General features: G+C 34.9%; 1 protein-coding gene across 1 annotated transcript in view; it reads left to right on the plus strand.

Annotated features, from left to right (window-relative positions):
- Positions 1-21,395, plus strand: part of Vom2r25 (vomeronasal 2 receptor, 25) — a 42,672-nt gene continuing 21,277 nt past the window's right edge. The window contains exons 1-5 of the mRNA NM_001099482.3: positions 1-215; positions 17,151-17,442; positions 17,790-18,596; positions 19,188-19,412; positions 20,385-20,508. Coding sequence (NP_001092952.3) covers positions 1-215; positions 17,151-17,442; positions 17,790-18,596; positions 19,188-19,412; positions 20,385-20,508 — 1,663 coding nt within the window. The remainder of the gene's footprint in view (positions 216-17,150; positions 17,443-17,789; positions 18,597-19,187; positions 19,413-20,384; positions 20,509-21,395) is intronic.

Raw genomic sequence — 21,395 nt, forward strand, 5'->3', positions numbered from 1 at the left:
ATGCTGTTCTCTTGGACTTTTATCTCTTGCTTTCTGCAGATTCCAATTCTTGTGTGCTCCTACACAAGCAGCGAGTGCTTAGTCAGGATGAATTACCGTATACATGGTGAAGGAAATGTGGTGATTATTGGATATTTCCCTGCTTATGCGATCTACCCTCTCAACAAAACCACTGACTGGAGGATGCTTAAATTCAACAGAGATTTTATGGTTGAGTAAGTCCCTTACCATTTATTCATTTTCAAGAGTTGGCATTGACATGCCCTAGGGGAGGTACAGATTTAAGCTTCATTATTCTGAATGTTTACCCTAGTAAGATATATCCTCTCCTCCATTCCCAGATCTTTCTGCTGTCCTGTCTTAAAGGACTCATCTGGTCCTTTAAGAGATAATGAATTTGGTATTTATTACCTTTCTTCAAGAGTACTCACTGGAAATTTCCCCCATATTCTCAGCCATGCCTGTAACTCCTCAGTTTGGATGTTACCTACATTAGCTCTGCAGGTGAAGGAATATAGAACAAAAAGAGTATTTGAGAGTATTCTAGAAATCTAGCTGTGTTCAGTGGGATAATGCTACTGTTGTTAGTGAACAACTATTTCCCTGGGTGAGGTTACAGTGACAAAGTCTGTGTGTGCTGCAGAAAATTTGGGAATAGGAATGTCAGGATTAGAAATTGAGACCTACTGTCTGCTTTAGAAATACCTCCATCTGCCTCAGATTATTTTATCTAACTTTTAATATTTGTCTTCGGTGGTAGCTTACTATGTTTACCTGTTTCCTGCATATATATATATGCACATATGCATATATATGCACATATGCATATATATGCATATATATGCACATATGCATATATATTCTTGTATATATTATATATATAATGTGTATTTGTGGTCATGAATATATTTCTCTGCACATACTGAGTTTATTGTATTGGAGCATGTGAAAAATGTTTCTAGGCCTTCTATGAGGTGCAAGATTAAGATCAGATAAGTTTGTTTGAGTTTTTTTACATCCTGCTAAAGAGAAAAAAAAATCATGCATATTAGTGTTAAAGGAAGACAGGTGTATTTTTTCCCAGACAGCCATGTCCACTGCTGTAGGCAACCACACAGTAAGTACCTGAAAATGAGAAGTGCAGCTTGCACTCAAGTCTGAACTCAGCAAGGGAAGATGGGAATATACTTTCACGACTTTTCAGGCAGGGACAAAGAGTGGAAATTAACCTAAAATAAACATGGAACTCAAGATTGATAATTGTTACTGTGTCATTACTGTGTCTGCTGAAAAGTGACTGTGGAAATAAGCCATTAATTCAGCAGTAGAAGAAGAACATGTTCAAGTGTACAATGTCACTTGAAATTAAGGATACTGTAATAGGTTTAGCTTCACCATAGGCAACTTGGGAAATTTAGAAATTGATGCCTGAACAAAATACTCTATAAAGAGTTTATTGGCCCAAGGGATCCTTGCTTACATCAAGGGAGATTAAAAGGCTGTATGGTCTTTCAGACATTTCCACCTTGCACACTAAGATGGACAATGTTCTGGTTGACAGCAGATGCTATTTTTGTTTCTCATCCTATCCTTGGCTTTCCCGTATCAAAAGATCAGGCACCCCTCACTGTGCATCATCCTGAATGCCTCTTCAGGTGGTACCACAACAGTCCCATCCCTGCAAACTTCACACTTGTAATTACATGAGCCCTCTGTGACTGTCTTTTTTAATATGTACTAGAAAAGACTGCTGTATAGTGTGATTTAGTACCCTATGATGTTAGAAATAATAAAATAAACTTAAAATGATAAATGCTATAAAAATAACATGTCTGATATAGGCAGCACATTGATTTTTCACATAGTATTTTTCATTGAGATTGGGGCATACGAAATCATATATACACTTCAAGGTTTACAAGTGTTTTAAAACTTCAATAAAATATTTTACATAGTAGTAAGACACTCCATATGTTACTTGAAAGAGAAACCATTCTTTCTTAAGATAAATTTCTTCCTGTTATAACTGTAGCAGCATTAAGTGTAGTTGTCTTAATTATCATAAATACAAAACACCAAAAGTTTTGGAGCTAGCCTTATTTTCTCTGACACTAATTTGGTCAAATTTTGTTAATTTTTTTAACTTTTTAGTCAAATTAGGAAAATGGTAACTGAATATTTGATATGGTCTGAATATAAATAATACGACCATCATCAGATTAAAACAGATTAAGTTACAGTAGTACATGTATGAACATTAGAGTGTCATTTATGCATGATTTCCCTGCAAAACAATAACAGTTTCTTTCACCATGTATTGAAATACTATTCGTTCACACTATCATAAAAAAATCCAAATGACATTTTATGAGTTATGTATGCATTATGTATATCAATAACTTAAATTATTTATATATTGGAATATGAAATGTCATTTTACATTTTTTCTACTTCTCTGTGGATACTTTCCATTTATAATACTTTGCAATTTTAAGGACATAAATATCTCCTTCTTGGTTATTTCAAAATATGTTACAATGTATTGTTTACCTTAAGTGCTTCTGATATTTCATGCTTAAGATATAAAATAACATGAACTTTAACCTCTCTAAAGTACATTTTTCAGTTTTCAAAATCACAGTTTTCAGGTATGGAACATCTTTTGTATTTTATTCAAAAAGAGTTTGCGCTAATTTAAATTATGTATTGATACAGTTATATCAGTAATATATATGCACATTCCTTTATCATCGTGGGAGCAGTATCATTGCTATGGGAAATATACAATGGTTAAATTATGGAATGTAATATATCTACTTTTAATTTTTGTCAGATTAATTATACAACTTATTGTAAACTGTGTGCTCTCAAAACCAAGTATCTCGCTGGGTATCATAGTTGTGCATCCCTTTAATATGAACATTTGTGAGTCACAGATGGGTGTACCTTTGTTTTCAGGGCAAGTGTTATCTACAAAGACAGGTGAAACACCAAAAAATTATACTGAATACTGTATTGCAATTATCTTTATAAATCTCTTAAGTGCCAGAGAAACAATGTAAGTAGACCTAGTAAAAATAGCACACTATGTAAATAGCTTTTGGTCAAAATTCTTGCATAGTACAGTTTGGGCAGGATATAAACAATCCTAGAGTTCCCCAAACTAAGATTGTTTCCCGATTTCCTCCCAGTTTCACAGAGGACCATTGTTCAGTGTGTGTGTGTGTGTGTGTGTGTGTGTGTGTAGAGACAGAGAGAGAGAGAGAGAGAGAGAGAGAGAGAGAGAGAGAGAGAGAGAGAGAGGGAAACAGAGAGACAGACATAAATCTTTATTTACTTCATCTGGTCTCTGTAAATGTAAAAAAAATCTTTTAAAATAACATCTTGAGGATTCTCAAATTTTTGATCTGCTAAATTCAATACTTGGTAGAGAATGAAGGGTTCTTGGAAAGTATCGTTATATTTTTAAAACTTTTTGAAAATGTGTTTTATGTAGATAGGTTGCTGAAGGATGATGAGTACATAGTAGACATCAATATATAGTGTAAACATATCATTTTTCTAGAGGTTATAGGGGTACAAGTGGTGTTACATGTGGTGATAGAACTGACTGATGATGTCATTTAATATCAAAGCTTCTCTATTTAGTTTTTTTTCCATATAACCTACTGCTGAAAGTGGGGTACTGAAATAGCTCATTACATCTGTGCTGTGGTTAATCTGTCTTTGAAATCTACTACTGTTTTATTAGTGAAACTGGGTACTTCTGTGTTGGATGTGTGCATGTTTAAGAGTGTAATACCCTATTCTTGAATTTTTTTCTTTAATGTATAATATATAAAGTATATTTGATTTGTCCCTTTGAATAGGTTGGTTTTATATCTATCCTTTTACATCTCTGGATAGCTATGCCAACTTAGATTCTTCTTCTTAATGTTTTCATTTCCAATTTATGCCTACCAAAACTTTCCTGCCCTACAGTAATGACAGTCCTACCCTAATGCTTCTCCCCTTGATCTGTGCCACCATTTCTTTTAAAAAGAGCAGAGATATCACTGAAACACAGGCAGCATAACAAGACACAATAAGACTGGGCACAAACACATATCAAGTGAGTTAATCAAGTGAGTGAGTTAAACCAGTAGGAGGAAATATAATAGAGAACAAACAAAAGAGTCATAGACATTCTGACTCCCTTTTATTAGTCCCACAATATTACCTAGGTAAGAACCATAAAATATATGGTTAGGATTTAGCCCTTATTTTCTTCTGTAGCCTGTGTTCTTCGATTGTCTAAAACTCCACTCTTTCTTCTAATTTTTCCTTCTCTTTCACAGGGCTCCTAGAGCTCCAAGAGGAAGGAGCCAGTGGAGATCTCCAGTTTGAGCTCTCTCCACACATAATGTTTGACTGTGGGTCTCTGCATCTTCTCTCATTAGCTGCCAGCGGGGGCTTCTCTTATTACAAATGACCTAGGCATGTGTATGAATACAGCAAAATATCATTGGTGATCATTCTACTACATGTTTCCCTAACCTATGTCTCTGAGCTATGCAGTCTCTGGTTCCTAGTCATTTGGACTATGACAAGCATGAGCTCTCTTTCCTGGTGGAGGCCTCAAATTTTACCAATCACTGGTTAGCCATTCCCACACCTTCTGCCTCTCGATAGCCTTATCACAGGCATCTTACAGGCAAGATAAATTTAGGCTGAAGGTTTTGTAGCATTGATGTCCCAGAACCAGATCTTGAATATTTGCCTGGTTATAGAGATGGATTGTTTTAACTCAATATCTTCCTTTACTAGAGATCCTCATTAGAATCCTACTAATTACCCTTGTAGAATTCTGGAAGCTTTCACTGCAATAGGTTTACTCATCACTTCCCAGATATCCCCCAGTTCCATTTAGCTTGCCTTCTATTCTCTTCCTTCATATCTTTCCAAACCACTACCTCATTGGTCCTGTTCCCAACCCCACCTGCCCACAGTCCACCCACAAAATGTATTCCATTTCCTCTTCCCATGGAGATCCATGCATCCACATAGAGCCTTTCTTGTTACTTAACCTGAGTCTGTGGATTGAAGCAGGATGATACTTGACATATAAATTAATTTCCACTTATATGTGTGTACATATCAGTTTATCTTTCTTCATATGGGTTGCCTCACTCAGCATAATATTTTTCTAGTTATATAAACTTGCCTGAGTTTTTCATAATGTCTCTTTTTTCGGAGCTGGGGACCGAACCCAGGGCCTTGCGCTTGCTAAGCAAGCGCCCTACCACTGAGTCAAATCCCCAACCCCAATAATATCTTTTTTTAACAGCTGAATAATATTCAATTGAAAAAATATAGTCCATTATCTTTATTAATTCTTCAGCTGAACATCTTGATTTTTTTCGAGTGTGTGGCTATTATGAATAAGGAGCGATGTACATGGTTGATCAAGTGTCCTTGTTATATAATAAAGCATTCTTTGGGTATATGCCCAAAAGTGATATGGCTGGGTCTTAAGGTAGGTCAATTCTCAGTTTTTGAAGGAATTGCCATATTATTTTCCACAGTAGCTTTACAAATTTGTTCTCATACCAGTAACGGTGGAGTGTTCACCTTGCTCCAAATTCTCACTGCTATGTGCTATCTCTTGTGTTTTTGATTGTAGTCCTTCTGACAGGTATAAGATGGTATCCCGATGTCACTTTAGTTAGTATTATCCTGGTGGCTAAATATGTTGAAAATTCTTTAACTGCTTCCTAACTACTTTCCTGTTTTCCTCTTTTGAGAATCTTCTCTGGCTCTGTGCTCTGCCTTTTACTTGGAATAATTGGCTGCTCAATATCTAGTTTCTTGTCATATTTATATATTTTGAATATTACTACTCTATCAGATTAGGAGTTGGTGAAGATTGTTTTCCATTCTGTACACTGGTTTGTCATTTTGACAGTATCCTTTGCCTCACAGAAAACTCAGTTTCAAGAGTTCCCACTTACAAATTGTCAGTATTATTGCCAGTGCTAGCTATAGGTGTTCTTTTTAAAATGTCATCTCCTGTGTCAATTTTTTCAAGGCAATTCCCCTCTTTTATCCTTTGTTGGATTCAGAGTACCTAGTTTTATGTTGCAGTTTTTGGTCAATTTTGCTTTATTTTCTACAGTGTGATAAATATCACTCAATTTGCATTCATCTATATGCAGACATCTAGTTAGACCAACACAATGTTTTGGAAATGCTTTCATTTTTCATTGTGTATTTCTGGATTATATTATAAAAATCTTTTATCCTTAGACGTGTGGTTTTATCTGTGGTCCTTCGATTTGATTCTATTGATCAACAAATATGTTTCTTTGCCAATGCCACAAAATAGTTTCTTGCCATACCTCTGCAGTACACCTTGAAATCAGGGATGCTGGTACCTCCAGAAATAATTTTATTTTTCAAGAATGTTTTAGATATCTAGGGATTTTTGTTTTTCTACAACAGATTATATTTGCCCTTTCAAGGTCTATAAAGAATTGAAATTGTGTTGGAATTTAGATGGGCATTGCATTTAATCTCTTGAGTGCTTTTGGTAGTGTGATCAGGTTTACTATCTTGATGCCACTTATCCATGTTCATGGGATATTATTCCATGTTCTGATAGGATCTTCAATTTATTTCTCCAAAGGCTTGAAATTTTTATCATATAAGTCTTTCCTTTAGTTGGTTAGAATTTCTCCAAGTTATTTTGTACTATTTGTGGATATTGTCGATGATGTTGCTTACTCTGATTTTTTTCTCAGTCCATTTGTACTTTGTATGTGGGGGAGATACAGGTTTTTTTTTCTTTTTTCTTTAATCTTGTATCCAATCACTTTGCTCACAGTGTTTATCGTCTGTGGAAATTCCCTGCTAGGATTTTTGGGGTCACTTATGTATATCATTATCTGCAAATAGTGATTCTTTCAATTATTCTTCTTTTTAAGAAATATCCCTTAAATTTCCTTTGGTGGTCTTATTGCTCTTGCTAGAATATCAAATACTATACTAAATAAATGTGGAGAGAATTACAGCCTTATTTTTTCCTTATTTTATTGTAAATGTTTTAAATCACTCGCCATTTAATTTGATGTTGGCTATATGCAGTAAAATGCCTTTATTAAATAGAAGTGTCTCTTGAGTCTCTCTCTCTGTCTCTCTCTGTCTCTCTCTGTCTCTCTTTGTCTCTCTCTGTCTCTCTCTTTTTCTTTCTGCCCAGTCAGTTTAAATTTTAAGTATATTTTCTTTGAAGACTTTTCCATCTTTAACCCTAATTTGGGATCTGTCATTGGATATGAATTAGATTTCATGGAAGTAGTAGAAGCATGAGTACTTTTTTCTTATTCAATCTATTTATCTTTTCTCCTCATTGTTATTTTTTGAACATAAATATTGAGGTGTATTATTAAATGGCATTTAATAATTATGTCATTTTTGTTAGTTTGCTTTTAATTATTATAGCAAAATTTTGTTATTTTGATTTCTGGCATTCTTTATTGTTCTCTCTGCCATGTTGGATATTTTATCCCATTCTATAGAACTAACTACTCTTTCATGTATCTTTTCAGAACTTGTACAGTGATCATGATTTTGTTCAATCTCATTTATGATGAAAAATTTGACTTAACTTTCATTATGACTGAAAGTTTTACTGTATTGTATAGTTTAAGGGAGCACTGATACTGTTTTTTTAACTCATTGAATATCAGCCCAATCCCTGGTGATTTCTAGTATCTACTGAAAGAATCTTGGGCTATTCTGAAGGACCACTCTTTGAATATTACTTGAGCTTTTTCATTTGCAGCATCGTATGTCTCTTCTTTGTTCATTATATTAATCATCACTATTGTTTTATAACATGGAAATCTTCTTTTGTGGTATGACACATTGGACATTCTGAAAAATTAAATAGACATAACACACATATAAAAATTCCAATCAAAAGCTAAATGAAAACACAGCCTTCTCTGCAGCTTATGAAATTTTCTCCAAAATACCACATATTAGGATAAAAGCAAGCCTCTAAAATACAGGAAAACTGAAATTACATCTTGCACTTTACCAGACTACCAGGGACAATATCAAAATATAAACATCCACAGAAAGAAAAGAAAAGAAAGGAAAGAAAGAACAAAAGAAAGAAAGAAAGAAGGAAAGAAAGAAAGGCAAATCTGTGGAAGCTAAGTAGCAAAAATCTAAACCAAAATTGACTGAAGGAAGAAATAAAGAAGGAAACTGAAATTCCTAGAATGGAATGAAACTAAAATCACAATACATCAGAATCTCAAAATCTATGGCACACAATGAAAGCTTTTATAAGAGGAATTATTTTGGCACTTGAATCCAAATCAAAAAGGTTTGGAGATCAAAAATTAATAATTTTATGAGATACCTGAAAGCCTAAAGTATATAAGAACAATCAATAGTCATAAAGGTAAGTGGGAAGAGTTCATTAAAATCTGGACAGAAATCTATGAACAAGAACTAAAATATCAACACAGAGAATGAAAAAAAAACAATAGTAATAATGATAAAAATTTAGCCAAGGTAACAAAAGAAGAGAGAATCCATATTCAAGATGGAAGCAAGATGTTACAATAGACATTGAGAACATTCAGGGAATCATAAACATATGTTTAAAATATATATATATATATATATATCCTCTAAATTGGAAATTTTTAAAGAAATAAATGCATCTTAAGATATACATATGACTTACCAATAGAAAATATGAATGGAGGTAATAATTCAAGTAGACCTATAGAATTGAAAAAGATCCAAATATCAATTTAAAAATCCCCTGCCAAAAAGGCTCAAGTTTGAGATAGTCAGTGCACATTTCTATCAGTCCTTCAAGGATCTAGTAACACTAATATGTATTTAATAATTATAAAAAACTGGAAAAGAAAGAACATTTTCTTTGGAAAATGGTATTACCCTGATTTCAGAAACAGACAAAAAAATCCTATCAAAAAATAAAATAAAACAAAGGAAAATTGTAGGACAACCTATTTTGAACATAGACACAAATAAATGTATGAAAACTTAATCCAATAACATGCTAAAATGGCTAAGCACTGTGACCATGTTGGCCTCATTGAAAAGATGCAGGACTGATTCAACACCTTTAAATCAATTAATGTAACCTAATAAACAGACTAAAGTACAGGGAAAAAACTGATCACCTGATTGAATCGATTAAAGCCCTCTCACAAAATCCAGCATCATTTCATGATAAACATCTAGAAGTAAATGATGAAACAAAGAGTCTACCTCAATTTTATAAAAAAACAATTGTTTTAAGAACCAATAGACAACATCATAATACAGAGAAAAACACAGTATACATCTCTGAAGTTTTGAACAAGACAAGGTTACCCATTCTCACCTCTTCTCTTCAACGTAGATTTAGAATTGCTAATGAGGGAATAAAACAGGTGAAGTAGTAAAGAGAGCATAGATAAGAAAAGAAGAACTAAACTGATCTTTACTTGTAGGTGTTATGATAAATTACACAATCTTACAGAGTGTTTAAGAACTCTAATAAAGCTGATGCAGAATTACAACAGAAACCTGTGAGCCTTCCAATGTACAAATAATAAACAGAGAAAGAAATAAAAAAGCTCTCAAAATAGCTCTCAATAAAATCTTTCTGAATGAACAAACCTAGAAAAAGAAATAAAGTATTAATAAAGAACATAAAGAAATAAGGAATAAGACATAGATAAATTTTACCTAAAATTACAGATATTAAAAGTATCTACTAATACTGAGCTCATTAATCAGTAGCATTAATTATGGTGAAAATGTGTAGGATTGTGAGTTTCTTGTCTACTTAGACACAGGACACAGCTGCTTGAGGAAAGGGACAAGGCTCTGAGGCTGCGGAAGCCCAGTCTGAAACATAGAAAATCTGGACATGGTTCCAGTCTCCTTGGCCTACAACAAAGACAGGTCAGTGGAGTTCTCAGACCCTTGGACACACAGGCACTGCTGGGAGTAGCAGAAGAGCAGAGAACAGAGTGGGGGCCCTCGGGATGTGTATGGCCATGGGCCAGGAGAGAAACAGGGAGCTCCTGCTAGTTCCATTGGGAAGAGTACTTGGCTTGATGAGCAGCAGGTTTGGTGGAAGTTTTGGCTGGTCATTCAGAGAGGCCTTGTATAGGAGATTAGACTGCAACTCAATAGCTGAAGACCTTTTCCATGGTTCCCCATGGCAGATCTCAATGAAAACAGGCAATCCATGGTTCTGAATTGTTTATTGTCATGGCAGAAGACTGATATGTAAAAAAAAACCCACTTTTCAAGGTGGGCCTAGGATTAAATATCTTTTCCAGGGAGAAATATCTGGGAAGAAAAGCTTATCTGAGAAGGCCTCCAATCATCTAAGTTGCTAACTTGCAGAGAGACCTCTGTCTTGAGCCTACATGAGTTGTGGTCATATCTCTTTTATATGAGAAGCATGTATGTCATGTTTATTCTAAGTCAGGAGTCATTTATGGGAATGGGAATCATCTAAGCCTGAGGATTATGTCCACCAGGTTTCTCAGTCTTGAACATCTCTACTTTACCAAATGTGTTGGCATGAATTTACAGCCCATAAACTGTACATCCTACCAAATCAATCTCCACATTCAAGGCAACTCTCATCAAAACATGAATAGCTAACTTTACAGAAATTGATATATGTTTATTTTTCCAATGAAAACACAAAAGTCCCCAAATAGACAAATACAATCCTGAACAAAACAAAAAATTAGAGATTTCAAGCCCAGATTTCATGTTATATTTCAGGGCTACAATAACAAAAACAGTATAGATGTGATTGAAAACAGACTCATAAGCAAAGGAGGAGAACTGAGAACACCTACAATCATATAAAGGAACACTGATAGAAACACTATATGTTTGTCAAAGAAAGCAATAGTACATATTGGTCAAAACACAGAAACCTGGGAACAGAAAAGATGGCTCAGTGGTTAAGAGCAACGACTCCTCCTCCTGGGTAGTGAATTCAATTCACAGCAACCACATGGTGTCTCAGGACCATCAGAAGTGTTATCTGATGTCCTTTTTTGTTGTCTCTGAAAACAGCTACCAGTACTCACATACATAAAGTAAATAAAGCTTTTTAAGAAAAAAATATAAAAAGAAAGACAACTTTAAAAATACTGACCATACTGAATAGTTACAGGTAGAATGATGAAACTATGTTTATATCTTTCCTCTCATACAAATTCAAGGTCAATGTATCAAGGACCACAACATAACACCCAAACATATAGGTTAAAATTGTTGCTCTTGATTACATCCTAAAATTTGATGGTAAGACGCTATTATTTGAGAAAGCATACACTTGAAAAAAAGTATGAAGAAAACTCCAACAGGAATGGACCAGAAAGCTTGATCCTTGCAGGTTGCCTTTTACAATTCCAGAAGGTGCTATGCAAACTGCCAGAGGAAAAAGGTAATAACCAAGCACATGCAACTATGAACTATTTAAACTACAACAGTACGTGCCATCTTAACAGGAACACTTAGTTGGTATTAACAGGATAACCCAGATTAATCTGAAAAGACTGATTCTTCATTGAAGGTTTTCTTCCTTAAGGTACTCTGGAGGGGAAATTCCACATAATTTTCTTAATGACTGATGAGTAAGGAGTGCAGCTACTGTGCATGGTGCCTTTGGAAAAATAGTTGTGTTCTATATTAAAAATCAGATTGAGTAATTCATAAGCAGCAAGTCATGAAGATTTGCTCCATCATGGTCCCTGTTTGTTCCTATCTCCCAGCTCCTACCTTAATTTCCTGCCATGGTTTCCTGTGATTTTGGACCTGTCAAGAAACAGTCAATGAAATGACTAAAAATAAGATGCTACTATTTTCATAGATGGTCATTGCCACAGTGACCCATAACAAAGTATGAAAAATTAGAAACAAAAGAGTGTTCTTGACTGAATGTAACATAACGATCATACTCTCTCCCTTCCAGGGATCATTGTATAAGAAAAAAAAAGATACAATATATGTAAGAACTAGAGGTGATGTGAAACTATATGGAAACATCCAGACATAGCAAGGAAGCTCCATTTAGGAACATACCACAATTGTGTCAGCATGTACTACATCTATATCAGCCCAGACCAGAAAAAAATCTCAGTAAGCAGAAGGCAGATGAGCAAACAAGCTCATATACAGCTACAGAGTGAGTGGCAATTGTATGCAATCAAAGAGGATAACTCAACTTTCTTTAAGGATGTGTACTTCAAAGGCTGACTACATTTCAGCAGATGGTCATGCATCCAAGAATGCTTGAACAATACAAATTCATCATAAAGAGTTATATTTAAGGAAAAAGAGTTAGATGGGCAGACACTAAGATATACCTTAGGAGAGTTAGCAAAGATGAGTGTATGAACATATGAGTTTGTCAAAATTCTAGATTATTAGAAAACTTTAAAAATCCTCTCACTCTGAATCTGATAGACAATAAGAAAGAGAAAACACTTGACTTCATTATCATGGAGAGAATTTCCCAAATTAGACCATGAAAGTATAGATATTAAGACCAAAAATTAAAGGACTTGTGTAATGCTACACAATTTTACTCCCTGTATTTTAGAGGTAGAGCCACAGGAATTTCTGTAAGTTGAGGCCATGTTTCACGAAAGAGCAATTTCAAGAATAGCTAAGTGTAGGAAGAGATACACTGTCAAAAAAGACAGATATTTAAAAGAACTCCATGGAAGAAAGAAACAATGCAAAATAGAAAGAAAGGGATGGAAGGAGGGAGGAAAAAGGAAGCAAGCGAGAAGGAAGAAAGAGAAGAGGAGAGCAAAGTAAAACAAAGGAGGGAGGAAGGGACATGCCAAGAAGAACAAAAATTAAGATATTGAACTGCAGAAAATTAAGATTAGTATATAAAAATTGAGACCTTCATAGAGAAAAGAGGGGATCTACTACACATTTGAGAGAGGGATAAGGAATGGAGTATGTAAATAACTCCACAAATTTTATCATCAAATTAAAACTTATTTAAGATAGAATATTGTCCCAGTCAAAATATTAAGTTACAAAAATAATGAAGGGTGACATTTGAATGTGAGTTTGGGAAAAGGGGAAAACATGATCACTGCTGATAGTACTGTAAATTAATCCAGCACTTGAATTTATTCTTTGATAACTGTTCCTTCAATTAACATCTCAATTAAACAGTTTGGGAATTATCTTTACTGGACTTTTTTTCTGTGTTGGATACTCTGATATAATTCTTTGTCCAATGAAGACTTTGCAACATACTTTCTTTTCAGCTGGTGTTATCTCCTCTCTACACCTTCAATCTCAACTCCACAAAACATGTTTCCATTGAAGTGAGTACAAAGTCAGTCTTGTTTTGTTTCCTGGGGCTTTTAAGTTCTTAAATATGAAAAGATGTCTGGACACGTTGCCCATTTTTACATGTATGCATTTGATGTTTTGCGTTGATTTCATCATAGGATGAGAAAATAGGGACAAACATCAATTTCCTGTCTGCTACTTTCTAGTTACACCAGCATCTCATGGAAATACGTTTTTGCATGGAAGCCCATTTTGCTTTTTTATTTCTTTCTTACACAATAAATCACAAATGCTAGTTTTGCTCTGTATTCCAATTTATCCTATTAGTCTAGGAGTAACACCAATTATATCTTTTCCATGTATATATTTGGAAACCCATTTTTTGCTAGATAGTAGAATAGCTTAACCCTCTGGTTTCTTTGATATTTACACTTAAATTACCCTTTCAATCCTTTTTCCATGATGTAGTTTTTATTATGGATATTATTATTGAAGGTGGAGCTTACATAGATGCACATGTTTGTGCTAGTGGACATACATAGGTATGTGCCAGGATGTGGATGACAACAGTCAACCTAAGTGAAGAGAGTCACATTCTGGGTGCATGGTCTCTTTTTTTTTTTTTTTCCGGTTCTTTTTTTCGGAGCTGGGGACCGAACCCAGGGCCTTGCGCTTCCTAGGTAAGCGCTCTACCACTGAGCTAAATCCCCAGCCCCAATGGTCTCTTATTGTTAGAGCATTTACTGTCATGCCTAAAAAGACAGGACAGAATGTTTTTGGGATCCACTTATCTTCAGAACTCACAAACTGGAAATTAAAGTGTTTACCACTGTGCCCTATGAGATACATGACTATGATGGATTACACAAACGTCCACATACTGGAGTAGCAAGCATTTTCCTCTCACACAAGCTCTCCCAAAAGCCATTGTGTTTGCACTTTTAGATGAAAATGGTGAAATACATTTAAGATTTTGTACTCCTAACTGTCTCACAGCTTTAGTTTTCCTGTTTAATTCTTCCAAATATCTCTCAATTTTCGTACTTCTTTTGTTAATATGATACATATCTTAGTAAGTAGCTTTTGCTGATTTTAGATTATTACTGTTCAGTGAGATAAAGGTTAGATTACCAAATACTTGGGGTTCCTGTCAATCATTATATACATATAGATGCCATGATTTTCTCATGAGATTTAGTTGCAATTTATTTCCATTTCCACATATCCTTCTATCACGAAGAATATAACATTGCATTTTTGGCATATGGAAGTAGGTCAACATGAGATTGAACTTGAACACACATATCAAGCAAATTTTATATCATACTACCCTAATGAAACTAACATATATGGATATTATATTTTACTTGTAAAATGTCATAATATTTCTCTGTGTTTATAAACTTGCTTGTTAAAAAGTACATGTTGTCTTCTTCTCTACTGACGAATAGTAAGTGAATAAGAGAGAAAACCAGAAGATACTGAGTTTATATCTGCAGATTTAAAATAGTGGGCATTGTATTGCAAATATGTAAACCTGCTGATGTTTTGGTGAAATGAGGAAAAGGCAGGAAAATCTCCAGCATTACATGAACTACAAAAGACCTGGCATTAAGTGGTAGATGGTGATGATGCCCATCCATAAATGTTTTCAGTGTAACACAATTTTGTATATATGCACATTCATGCATAAATATACACACAGAGACACACATGCCATGTAGATACATGTACACATATTACACAACTACATACATAAAAATGAATTCTTAAATGGTAACTGTTTTCAGACAAGTTGAATGATATAGATGTTTGTAAATTAAACAGTGTTTTCATAAGTAGTGGCTTAATCAAGAAACATTTGACTTTTGGGGTTGTGCGGATTGAAGTTAAATCAGGAGGTTGGAAGTCCTTCCCCTAACTCATGAACAAGAATTGGTCACATGTACAAGGCAAATGAATTAACCTCATTTGGTTATTAGGTGGTCTCATTCAGGGATTTACAACATCCTAAAAAATTAAACATAAAAGATTTTAGTCTTTTGGAAGCTTAATATAGTAGAATCTTCTTTAATAATGGATAGATGACAGAAAGATAGATTGATCGATCAATCGATACATACATACATGCATAAATACATACATACATATAAAACATACATACATATATGCATGCTTTGATAGGTATATATTTCTTGCCACCAGATGAAACTTACAGTTCTAGAAATATATATAATGCGTCATAGACAAAATGGGTCCTATGGAAACATTGAAAAAAACCCAGGAAATGGATAAAGCTTTTGGTTGCTTTACACAAAATTAAGGTAAGGCCCTTTGCTGAATACAAAACTGACAAAACTTATTGAACATGAAGTAGATGAGATAGTATCTACCTAGAGTCATTAATTCTATGGATGAACAGCCATGGTACTAGAAGGTACTCTGCCTGCTATGAAAGGAAAAAATCAACTCAGCTTAGAATCCTGTGATCAACAATGGTTTTGTGCCTGCAAGATACAAATCTGCAACAGTGAAACAGTGGCACAAAGCTTGTGACACTAACCAACCAATGTTTGAGTGGATTTACATCCACGCCTCCATGTGATGGAAACCCACTCTGTTTGTGTTGTCAGGAACCTAAAACTAAACAGGCAGTGGACCTAGGGGGAACAAAATATTATCGTTTGGCTAAATGAATGTCAAAAAAGATAACTCCTTAGAATATTCTGTTATATTCATAGATCAGTGTCGCGCTCTGCAATCATCAGAGAAGTCCTGTATAGCAGTAGCATACTCAGTTCTAAATGAGATGTATCCATACAACCTATACAGGGCTCAGGAAATGCTACAGAAGAGAAGGATGGAAAATGGGAAGAGCCCGAGAATGTGAAGGAGACCTAGAAAACTAGTCCTTCTAAACATAGCTAAATTGACAGACATGTGAACTCTCAGAGACTGTGGAAGTATGCAGAAGTTACATACCTGGCTCTGAAAGGTAGACATTCAGTGTTTAGAGGTGCAATGTACACAAGCCCCAATATTTAATTAGGAAGGAATTTGCAAGCTGTCATAAAATTCCATCCCTTGCTCAACTGAAAATACAAAAATTAGTTGTTTCCAAATGAGTCTTCTTGGATACACAAACTATTTTAAGGCAAGGACTCATGCTCAGCAGTAGTTAGAAAACAAAATAAACTCAGTGGCACATTGGAGGACAATTTTTAACCTATACATGACACTTGTGTCTATAATATGGTTTTCTTGTTGTTTTGTTTCTATGGTTTTCTATTTATGAAAACATGTGAGTCTCTGTCACTATGTAAAATTGCATCTCTGTTCATTGAACTTTTTTTTACATTCTTTGTGTGTGTGTGTGTGTGTATGTGTGTGTGTGTGTGTGCTTGTGTGTGTGTGTGTGAATGTTGTCTTATTGTGTCTTATTGGTTTTATTTTTATGTATTATTATTTTAGGTGCTTTTTTCTGTTCGAGAAACAGAGCAAAAGAATGGGTGTGGATTTTTGTGGTATGTGATGTAGGTAGGACCTTTAAAAAGGTGGTGGATAAGACACTTTAATGAGAATAAAATGTATAAAAACAAAATATTTTCAATAAAAAATAGGAAAAGGGTAAAGAATACTCTTGTTCTAACCCCAGCAAGTACTGAAAAGATGTTTAAACATGGGATTTTGGAAATATATACAGTCAAACTGTAAAAGCCATTGCACTAAACTTGCACATATGTTATGTGGTATGAGTCTTCATTCTAATTACTATTCTACCTTATATACAGGATTAAGTTGAAGAACTACCAATGTATTTTGGCTATGATGTTTGCCATTGAGGAGATCAACAACAATCCCTATCTTTTACCCAACACATCCCTAGGATTTGAGGTCAATAATATCTCACAAGGTCAAAGGTACACTCTAGCCAATGTTTTTCGCTCACTTTCAACATCTGCATGTGTTGACCTTAACTACAGAAATGCACACGAGAGCAATTTTGCTGCTGTACTTACAGGACCATCATGGGCAATATCTGAATACATAGGGACACTTCTGGATCTTTACAAATTTCCACAGGTGAGAGAATGTGACAGGATATAATATAAAATCAGTTCTTCTTGGTGATATTTTAAGAAGCTGTGAAGGAAAAAAGGGAAACTTAAATCACTCTTCATGGAGATGAAAATGAGTCATGCAGTTAATGGTACATTTGTATCTCTGTAGCTTAGTATTAATAAAAGGGGAAAGGTAGAGTAGACAAAATACATTTTCAAAAGTAAGAATTTTCTATACTTTTTTTTGAAAACCCATAAAAATTGCAAGTTTGACTTTGAAAGTAGGATTTGACCCGAAAGCTTCAAACCACAGTTGTACTATTGAGGTGAATTTTATGACAATGTTCTTCTTAACTACTTTTTCTATAGCTTACTTTTGGACCTTTTGATAGTCTCCAGAGTGAACAAAGACGGTTTTCTTCACTGTACCAAGTGGCTCCCAAGGACACATTTTTGACACTTGGCATTGTATCTTTGATGCTTCATTTCCACTGGATCTGGGTGGGGTTATTCATCATAGATGATGACAAAGGTGCCCAGACACTGTCAGATTTGAGAAGTGAGATGGATAAAAACGGAGTCTGCACAGCATTTGTAGAAATGATCGTAGTCACCAGAGGTTCATTTTTTACCAAATCCTGGAAAAATCAGGTGCAGATCCTGGAATCATCATCAAATGTGATTATTATTCATGGGGACTCTGATTCTCTATTAAGCTTAATAGTAAATATTAAGCAGAAGTTACTCACATGGAAAGTGTGGGTACTGATCTCACAGTGGGATGTTTCTAAATTTGATGATTATTTCATGGTAGACTCATTGCATGGAGCTCTTATTTTTTCACACCATCGTGAGGATATTCCCAATTTTACAGATTTTATGCAGAAGTCCAACCCTTCCAAGTACCCGGAAGACACTTATCTTCATGTATTGTGGCACATTTTCTTCAACTGCTCATTTGTTAACACGGATTGTAAAATTGTGCACAACTGTTTGCCTAATGCCTCCCTGGGGTTCTTGCCTGGGAACATATTTGACATGGCCATGAGTGAAGAGAGTTACAATGTGTACAATGCTGTGTATGCTGTGGCCCACAGTCTGCATGAGATGATTCTCAACCAAGTGCAATTTCAAACTCATGAAAAAGGAAAAAAGATGGTATTCTTCCCTTGGCAGGTAATGTCACTTCAGTTTTATTGTGACATGAGCAATGTGTTACTCTCAGCATTTATAAGCCCACTTCTACTAGGCAATATATATTATAGTATATTTTATCAAAATTCTGCAAGACACTTTGAGAAAAAATTTTAAAATAAATATACAGCTCCATTATAAAGAGCCATGCAATATTTTCACAGTAATATAAAAAGTCCATTTAATCCACAGACTTCACACTACAGAAAACACACATGTCTAAAATGCCTATGAATTATAAGTGATCACTCATAAAATCTTTAATTTATAATGTGATACTCTATATAATTAAATTTTGTTTATGACTATACTTTCAATGAAGCTGAAAGTTTTCTCCATGAAGTTACAATTTAGTGTAGCTTTGTTCTAAGTATTTTATTGAAAGAGATTGGGATATTTTAGAAGATAATGATGCATCCATTGTCTTTGGCTATCACATGTTAGATGTGATTGATATCTATATTAAAGGTTATTTTCACACAAGGGATTAAAACATCTGGAGATATTTCCTGACATACCTTCACTTTTACCTCTTTAGAGTTTATGTAATAGAAGCACATACATCTCTTTTAGCTTCACCCTTATCTAAGGAAAACACTATTCAATCAGGATGAAGTCAATGAGGTTCTGGATTGGAAAAGGAAATCACATGTAGAGTATGACATTCTCAACTTTTGGAATTTCCCTAAAGGTCTTGGGCTAAATGTGAAAGTAGGAACATTTTCTCCAAGTGCTCCAAAGAACCAGAAATTGTCCATATCTTCTAACATGATACAGTGGGCCACAGGACCGGCAGAGGTGGGTTGCATCTTACTTATGTGTTTTAAACCTCAAAATCATGTTTCTGAGTGTTAGGAGTCTTCATTCAGGGCCTATTCATAGGCACAGAATGCCCACTAATATAGAGAATTTTCTTAACATTTAATTTTGGAAAATAGACTATTTTCAATTACCTTCTTCAAATATCATGAATACTGAATTTGTCAGGGTGATTTCCATCAGTATCTCAGATCTTTGACAGAAGGTATATTGTGATTCTCACTTAGAATTTTTTATTCATTGGCCAGTTGGCCTTTTACTTCCAGGCTGCAGTCAGCACAGAAGATCATAATGGGACTATATAACTGGGTTGCTTGTTTGTTTTGCTGTTGCAAAAATGCTACCTAATAATACGGTAGGAATTTGTTGCTCACAGGTTAGGAGCCAGGTTCTTAGGTGACAGAGGCAGTTGTTCACATTGCATTAATAGTCAGGATGCAGAAACTGCTGAGAGCTGCTGTTCACATCATTTCCTGCATTTCTTTATTCATTGACCATGATCATCAGGTATTAGAGTTGCCATTAATACACCAAGTAAACTAATCTTAAAAAGTATTTTCCAATTATTCTCATGGATATATTTCCACAGTGATTCAAAAACCCATCACACTGACATGATGTACACTTATCCTGGAAACATTTTTTTGTTTGTATCCAAGAGTAAAGAGGCAGTAGATTTGTTGTCATATCAAAACATGATACCAAGGTCATAAATGTTTACTTCTATTCCTCACCATATAATCTTCGAACAAGTTTCTAACAAATTCATATTATTGCAGAAAGTCATTGACCACATGGTTCTGTAAATGAATCATCCCACTAGAAAAAACAATCCAACTATCTATATTTAGATAAATTGACATAAACAAATTAATGGCTCTACTTTCAAAACTACTCTATTGGTGATTCCGTAAAGTCCTGACCATTTGCTATCATACATTACATTTTCAGATTCCTCAGTCTGTATGCAGTGAGAGCTGTCATCCTGGATTCAGGAAAATGCACAAAGAAGGCATAGTTGCCTGTTGCTTTGACTGCACCCCTTGTCCAGAGAATGAGATTTCCAATGAGACAGGTACATATCAGTCATGCAGAAGATATTCATTTCTGTCGACATCTGTAATTTCTAAGAAAACAGAAAATGCCTATATGTGAACTTCAATCAGTTCATTTATGCAAAGATAATTCTGCTCCTTACAGAGGTCTGAAAATTACAAGTTACAACTCATTTTCCCACGGAAATAGCAAACTCTTCCCATTGAAATTCCTACCTGCTTTCTGTTCTTGAACAATTGTGGTTGATACTAGCTGCGGAAAGCCACTTTATTCTTACCAGATTACCCTGTTTTTACCAAGTATTTTGTCTTACTTTCTTCCCTACTGATATGACTAAGCAATGTGAGCAAGCAAGTTATAACTGATGGTCTTTAATTGTCATGTGTTTAGTGTCTGGGAAGGAAGTATAGAGGCAAGTGAAAATTTGAATGACAAGGACCATGTATGCTCTCTTGGTGGAATGATTAGGAGGTATAGCCATGTTCAAAGAGGACTGTCACTGAGGGTAGGTTTGGAGGTATCTAGAGCCCCACCTCATTTACATTTAGCATTCACTCTCCCTCTCTACTACTCTCTCTCTCACCTTCTCTCTCCTCCTTCACCTCTACCTCTCCCCTCAGTGGCAGGTTTCACATATGTTTTTTCGAGACCCCTTCCTTGTAGTTTTCCATGTTCTCCATCTGAAAATCTGACTTTGGAAGTGAATTGCTTTCTTCTATATGTTGCCTTGGTCATAATGTCTCTTCTTTGCAATGGCAAATTAACTAAGACAGCATAACAAGCAGAGTTGAGAGTTCACATGCTGATCCATAAGTAGGAGTCAGAGAAGACACTCTGAATGAAAAGATCCTTAAGGACCTTCAATAGCAACATACGTCTACCAAAAGAGCTGCATCTCTTACTCCT

This window comes from Rattus norvegicus, chromosome 1, assembly GCF_021556685.1.
Source record: "Rattus norvegicus strain SHRSP/BbbUtx chromosome 1, alternate assembly SHRSP_T2T, whole genome shotgun sequence".
In the NCBI taxonomy this organism is placed as follows: domain Eukaryota; kingdom Metazoa; phylum Chordata; class Mammalia; order Rodentia; family Muridae; genus Rattus; species Rattus norvegicus.